This window comes from Tasmannia lanceolata, unplaced genomic scaffold, assembly GCF_043159265.1.
Source record: "Tasmannia lanceolata isolate RefF3 unplaced genomic scaffold, GAP_Taslan_0.1 ptg000037l, whole genome shotgun sequence".
NCBI lineage: Eukaryota > Viridiplantae > Streptophyta > Magnoliopsida > Canellales > Winteraceae > Tasmannia > Tasmannia lanceolata.
Window position 1 is genome coordinate 52,253,557 of NW_027518714.1, and position 7,542 is coordinate 52,261,098.

Sequence of the window (7,542 nt, forward strand, 5' to 3'; positions counted from 1 at the left end):
AGTAAAACCTAATTTCGGTTTTTTTAAATAAAAAGTATCTTTGCCGAAATTTCGGGAATTTCGACCGAAATTTTATGTTTACTATAATATTGTTTTTAATGCGGAATACTGGATTTCGTCACCGAAATTTCGGTTTCGCTGGGTCCGAAATGCATACCGAAACAGAAATTTAAAACCTTTTGGTTAATTACAACTTACAAGTACAACTCACAGCACGCTGGGAGTATTTAATTTTGGTGCAAAAATAGAAGTTTTCCTTCCAAAAACAGAAAACACCATCTCATATTAAAACCCAACGTGTTTATTTGGTAAATTTCCACCCAATGTTCCAAGTTTTTAGGATCCTTGGCATCTAAACCAGGCCTAGAGAATACCAAGTTCTACCTTGTTATATTCATTGCCTTTCTCCTCTGAGAGATTTAGATATTGCTCAAGATTGTCAAATTAGTTACCTTTTATGTGTTATCTCATTAAAAGGCTTGTGATTTTCTTCTTTTTTAGTCATCAGACACCAGTTTGCAGCCAAGGGGTTGTTATATTCCGGGTTCAAATTTTGTGGAATTTGAACTTGTTGTAAAATTTGGTGTTGTGGGACTGATTTTTCATTCCATTGATCATTCTTGTGTGACATGGACGAGCGAACGGATAAGCAGAAGGCGATCGATGAGTGGCTTCCGATCACGTCTTCTCGGAACGCAAAATGGTGGTATTCATCTTTCCACAATGTCACTGCCATGGTTGGAGCAGGAGTCCTTAGCTTGCCTTATGCCATGTCACAGCTTGGATGGTACGTATGCTCTCAAAAGAAAGAAAAAAAATGAAAAGTTAATGGATAATTATATCCCAGAAATTATATTTTTGCACAGAAAGGAGAACTGACCTTTCCCTCGAAGTGGGCTCTTTAAGAAGATCAAACATGTTGCTAACCAATTTGGGTTGGTAACACATATACTAGATTGGAAATATGGATGGAATCGAGTTTGAGCTTTGGAGATGATCTTTTTTTTTTCCTTACTTTTGCAGAAGAGACTGTTTTGCAATTGGGTGTTCTTTATATTGAATAGTAGATCCCATTTTGCAATTTAATAGTCCTAGTTGTACACTTTTCTCCGCAGAAGAGACTGCTTTGCAACTGGATGTTCTTCATAATGAGTAGTGATCCCATTTTGCAATTTGACAGCACTTACTCTTCTCATTTCTTCACCACAAAAAGCTATTGCTCCGTTCTCTAAATGGAATTAATATTGATCTGCAATAGGGTAGTCATAATTTTTAAGTAGAGAAGTGTTACGAACCTAAATCGGTTCGTAACGGATTTGATCTTCTCAGAGATAAGATCAGCCTCTTGACCCACTTCGAGGGAAGGGTCGTCCTCCGTACCGTGCAAAAACACACTTTCTCATACAATTTTCTTCATTTCCCAAAAAAGGATGCGTACATGTTATTTATAAAAGATCTCTAATCTAGCTAATACTTATCAGTAAGACTCCTACTTATCCTAAACAACTAGAAAACAAATCTAAACTAACAGAAATCTAAACTATCCGTAACAAGAAGTGATACTGTGCTTTTTCAAGATGCTTCTGTATAAAAATATTGTCACTTTTGGAGATAAGAAAATGATTTTATGACTATTTTGAAATTTGGTGTTTGAACTATTAGTGACATGGTACTGAGAATCTTTTGAAGAGGACTTGATATTGTTTGAAAGTTGGGGTCTTAACTCTCAACAAAACTTCTCTTTTAATGTTAATAGCAGAAATAATTTTTGTTTGCTCTGTTTGTCTTCAGTAAGTTATTTTATTTTACAGTTTGCCACTATTATTATTAATTTTCAGAAAAGAAGTAATGTTTCTTGTTTATTGAATTGTTGCAAGATTATTCTGCATTTGGGTATTCAAACATCTACAAAATGAATTTAGAGTTGTTTTTTTATGGATTGTAAACCTGATTTGAGTCAGCTTTCTGTTGGTGCTTTAATTTTTAAATAGGGATTTGAGATTGTATTGTTTAATCTACACCTATTAATCGTATGACTATTATTTAGGCCATGCTTGTTTTGAATTTTGAGAAATGATTGTGAGTCTTAAACTAATTATTGGACTCAGATTTACATTTAATTTTGAGTCAAATAATCACCTTTAGACTCACAATCGGTTATCAAAATCGAAAACAAACAGGGCCTTTGAGTTAGAACTTTAGAACTTTTGACTCAAATTTACAATAAATTTTGAGTCCCATAATTTGTTTTGGACTCACAATCAGTTTTCATAATCTTAAACAAACATGGCCTTATTGTTATGAAATTGCGTTTTCAATTCTCAGTATACAATTTAATCACATTCACTTATTTTAGAATCTTGACACAGTTCTGCAATTACATCTGGCTATATAAGTGATGTCTCAGTTTTTCAAAATTGGTACAGAAATTAACTTGAAATTTGGTGTTATCATTTTCAGGGGTCCTGGTATTGCGGTGCTCATTCTATCATGGATTATCACTTTGTACACTCTCTGGCAAATGGTTGAGATGCACGAGATGGTGCCCGGGAAACGATTCGACCGATATCACGAGCTGGGTCAGCACGCATTTGGCGAGAAGCTTGGACTGTATATTGTAGTACCCCAACAGTTGGTCGTTGAAGTAGGCGTAAACATTGTGTACATGGTTACTGGTGGAAGATCACTGAAAAAATTTCATGACACAGTTTGCCCTAACTGCAAAGATATCAAGTTAACTTATTTCATCATGATCTTTGCATCTGTGCACTTTTTTCTCTCTCAGTTGCCAAATTTGAACTCCATTTCAGGAGTATCCCTTGCTGCTGCAGTAATGTCACTCAGGTAATCTTTTTTCCTTGCTCTCAGTTAGGCCTTGAATTCCAATATAACATGGCTCTAATACTCATTGTTAAAATTCAAAAAAAGGATATGTATGTATGGTAAAGTTTTGTTTGTTCAGGGGGATAACACTTTCAAGTACACATTACTCTTCATTCATGTTCTTAAATTATCATAAAATATTTTTTATTTATGTTTTTCTATGATTTAGCTGACACTTTGAATGTATTGCTAACACCCTTGTTGCATAGTGTCTGACACGACACGTGTGTCCACACATGTCCTTTCGGCAATTTTAAATGTACTATTAGTAGTGTTGGACTTAGTGGCAGGGGGCAGAGGGACATATAGTGTGTGGGTGGCCACGGCCTGCCAGTGACTTGCAAAATCCCTTTTTACAAGTGGGGCCCAGTTATTTAATATTATTAAGTAATTAGCAGCCCCTAGGCCTTGAATTCCAATATAACATGGCTCAAATACTCCTTGTCAAAATTCAAAAAAAAAGGATATGTATGTATGGTAAAGTTTTGTTTGTTCAGGGAGAATAACACTTTCAAGTGCCCGTTACTCTTCATTTATGTTCTTAAATTATCATAAAATAATTTTTATTTATGTTTTTCTATGATTTAGCCGACACTTTAAATTTATTGCTGACACACTTGTTGCACACATGTTGACACTCCTTTCGTCACTTTTAAATGTACTATTAGTAGTGTTGGACTTAGTGGCAGGGGCGGAGGGATATATAGTATAGGGGTGGCCATGGTCCCCCAGTTGCTTGCAAAGTTCCTTCTTACAAATGGGGCCCAGTTATTTAATATTATTAAGTAATTAGCCCCGAGGCCTTCAATTCCAATATAACATGGCTCAAATACTCATTCTTAAAATTTAAAAGAAAAAGGATATTTATGTATGGTAAATTTTGTTTGTTCAGGGACAATAACACTTTCAAGTGCACATTACTCTTCATTTATGTTCTTAAATTAAAATAAAATAGTTTTTATTTATGTTTTTCTATGATTTAGTCGACACTTTCAATTTATTCCTAACACACTTGTTGTATAATGTCTGACACGACACGTGTGTCCACACATGTTGACACTCTTTTCGACACTAGCTTCTAAATGTACTATTAGTAGTGTCGGACTTAGTGGAAGGGACGGAGGGACATATAGTGCGCGCGTGAGTGGCCACGGCCTGCCAGTGACTTGCAAAATCCCTTTTTACAAGAGGGGCCCAGTTATTTAATATTATTAAGTAATTAGTCCCCCCCTAAAAAAAAAAAAAAGGCCAATGCAGGCAAAGTGTAAAATCCAACCCTCTCAAGTGTAAATTCCGGACTCCCCCCTTCTTAGTGGGCGCGTCTACACATTTTTGTATTGTGCCAAGTGTGACATTCGGTTCTATTTTTTAACATTGTGTTTACCTCTTTTATTATTAACACTTCTTTTAGCTATTCTTTAACTAATATTTGTTGTAATATCCCTTTCCCTATATTTAAAACCCTAAACAAACTCTTATCCAATATTATATCCATGCGGTCATATTGGTCTCCCTTTATCGCTGCATATTGGATACTAGAAAGAACTAGAAAATTGATGAATACGTTGTTATTTGATTATTCTCGTTTTTCATTTTTGGATTAGAGTTGATTAATTCTAAGATTTTTTTTTAAATGAATACCGTATTTATATTAATCAGTAATTTTTTTTTAAATGATCCATGTAGACGAACCCAACTAGTGTCGGGATTAGACTTAGTCAATTTGAGCCCGGGAGATCCTTTCACCTTCTTCATGAAAATTTTCTAAAGGATTCATTAGCCCACTCCAACTAGTTTGGGACAAAGGCTTAGTTGAGCTGAGTTGAGTAGTAATTTTATATGTATGCGCGTGTATGGACGTGTCACCATTTCTAGATTTTTAATATATACTATTTGTTTTAGCCATGTCTCCATTTCTAAATTTTGGGAGTTTTCTGCGCTGACACTCTGTGTTCATGTCGACATGTGTCACTCCTGTCCGTGTCCACAAGTCATAGATGTTTTAAATTATCAGAAAATCATGCCTCTGCTTTGCTGATTCCTGTGACTGTTTTATACAGCTACTCCACTATTGCTTGGGGAGCATCTGTTGATAAAGGAAAGCAACCTGATGTCCAATATGATTATAGATCTTCAAGCACTGCAGGGAATGTTTTTGGCTTTTTTAATGCACTAGGAGAGGTCGCTTTTGCGTTTGCAGGGCACAATGTGGTTTTGGAAATTCAAGCAACTATCCCTTCTACACCAGAGAAGCCATCTAAGAAGCCCATGTGGAAGGGTGTGGTTGTAGCCTACCTCGTTGTCGCTATCTGCTACTTCCCTTGTGCGCTAATTGGGTATTGGGCCTTTGGTAACTCAGTTGATGACAACATTCTAATCACCTTAGAAAAACCAACATGGCTAATTGCAACAGCTAACATGATGGTTGTTGTTCATGTAATTGGAAGTTATCAGGTATTTTTCATTCTCTCTTTTTGTGTGTTTCCCTTTAATATTGTTTAATCTTAATTCTTTCTTATTTGAATGGATGCAGATTTATGCCATGCCTGTGTTTGATATGATAGAAACTGTGCTGGTAAAGAAGCTTCATTTCCCACCCGGTTTTACTCTTCGCTTAATTGCACGCTCTGTATATGTTGGTAATTTCCTTTCCCTTCAATTACTCCATTTTAAAAAGTGTTTCTGGTCCGTCACCAGAAACACAGCGTGGCCCATGTTATTTGAGTGATCCAAACCATTCATCTGATGGATCCTTACATAGATAGGGTGTGCTAAAAAAATCATCTCCATAGGATCATCCTAACCCTTGATTTGTGGAGGTCAAAATGGGCGGGTTTTAAATCTGTCCATTTTATTAAACCTCCACAAATGTAAGGGTTTGGATGATCCTATGGAGATGATTTTTTGGGCACGCCCTATCTATGTCAGGGCCCATCAGATGAATGGTTGGGATCACCCAAACAATGTGGGCCACACTCTATTTCTGGTTGAAGGACCAAATAACGTATCTGGTCCGACGGACCAAAAAATGCGACCTTGGCAGTTTTCTTTCCCTTCAGTTAATCTGTTTTGAATTTTTTATAAGCATTAAGATTACTTGAATTCATTCAGTATCTATTTGCATGCTTTGTGTGCAGCATTTACAATGTTCATTGCTATAAGCTTCCCTTTCTTTGGAGGGCTACTTGGATTCTTCGGCGGATTTGCATTTGCACCAACAACATACTTTGTAAGTCATAGTGCCTTATCTTCGTAGTTATAAGAACCCAAGTTGTCTTCCCCATGTTAATGAGATTATCAAAACAAAGAGGATGCTGGTATATTTATTACTCACCCCAGTGGAGTAGCCACCCCACACATAAAAAAACAGTTTACCTTTCCATTATACATTGCACTGATGTCTGACTGTTAAATTTCTTTTGTAACAGCTCCCTTGCATCATGTGGCTTGCTCTCTACAAGCCTAGAAAATACAGCTTATCTTGGTGTATAAATTGGGTATGTTAAATTAAAACCACCCTTGATATTTTATCTTTTTCTGTTTCTTGTTCACTTAATTTTGGAATGTTCAACTAATCTATTCTGTCTATGCACTTCAGATTTGCATCATACTAGGGCTTATGCTGATGATTGTATCACCCATTGGTGGACTAAGGCAAATCATTGTTCAAGCCAACAGTTACAAGTTTTTCTCATGATCCTTCATAAGACCGAACAGCCGTGAATGGGTAATAACTAATAAATACTATTCAGACCAGAAAAATGATGACAATTATGCCAATGGTAAAGCTACTGCTAAAATCATCTGTATGTGAGTGGAAGTTTCTTGGTTCGTTTATGGAATTCGGGCGTATGGGCTGTTTCAGAAAGGAAATCTCAGTTTAAAATAATTTAAAGGACCTCTTAAAGGGCATCTCTCGTTTTACTTGTTTCTGTTTAGTATGGAAATATGAATTTGTGTTTGTTTGGGGCTATGTATTATTTTATTTTATTTTATTTTTTGATCGGTAAGCTGGGGTTAGGCGGACCCCTACCAGTATATTAATTAAAGAAAAATATTACAATGAAAGAAACATGACCACTCCCCAATCCTGAGAACATTGACTAAGGAAGGGGGTATAACAACAAAGATAATGATATCCTTGAAATCAAAAGAAACAAGAGAATAGAGAAACAATGTGAAATCTAGAGCCGGTCCTCATGATTAAGCCACTAATGATCCAAGGCGTCTTTCATCTTCTGGCTAACATACCTTGGTCTCTGGCTCTTCCGCAGCTTCTGAACCTCTGGGGATTTAGTTTTCCTTTGATGGAGGGTTTCGTTTTTCTTCTGATGGGGTGTTCTTCTTCATCAGCTTCCTTTTCCGACTCTTCTTTGGAGGAGTACTCTGTTTCAGCCCTAATTGCCTCCTCTTTACTATGACAAGGTTCACTTTGTTCCTTAGTCAGCTCTTTCTGATGAATGGTTGTAGAGATTCTGATGGTTTCCATATTCAGGTGGGTAGGGAAGGCTATGTATTCAGGTGGGTTAGGCTATGTATTATTTGGACTTTCTTGAGTGGAAATGTTGTTAAGAAGCCTAGTATTTAGCATTTTTGTAGTTTCCATATGGATGTATCTCATCGACATCGATGAAATTACAGGTTTTTACAAGTCCAGTG

General features: G+C 36.4%; 1 protein-coding gene across 1 annotated transcript; it reads left to right on the forward strand.

Annotated features, from left to right (window-relative positions):
- Positions 1-269: 269 nt before the first annotated feature.
- On the forward strand, positions 270-6,804 carry LOC143860889 (lysine histidine transporter 1-like). Its single transcript, XM_077371734.1, has 7 exons — positions 270-787; positions 2,461-2,844; positions 4,944-5,337; positions 5,417-5,522; positions 6,021-6,112; positions 6,312-6,380; positions 6,482-6,804. The coding sequence occupies exons 1-7, from the start codon at positions 630-632 to the stop codon at positions 6,578-6,580; spliced, it is 1,302 nt and encodes a 433-aa protein (XP_077227849.1). The 5' UTR covers positions 270-629; the 3' UTR covers positions 6,581-6,804.
- Positions 6,805-7,542: the final 738 nt, after the last annotated feature.

Bases quoted from the DNA above. Each gene is read 5' to 3' on its own strand.
- LOC143860889 (XM_077371734.1), top strand. From the start codon at position 630: ATGGACGAGCGAACGGATAAGCAGAAGGCGATCGATGAGTGGCTTCCG. The intron at 788-2,460 runs GTACGTATGCTC...TATCATTTTCAG, and splicing joins GCCATGTCACAGCTTGGATG to GGGTCCTGGTATTGCGGTGC. The intron at 2,845-4,943 runs GTAATCTTTTTT...TGTTTTATACAG, and splicing joins GCTGCAGTAATGTCACTCAG to CTACTCCACTATTGCTTGGG.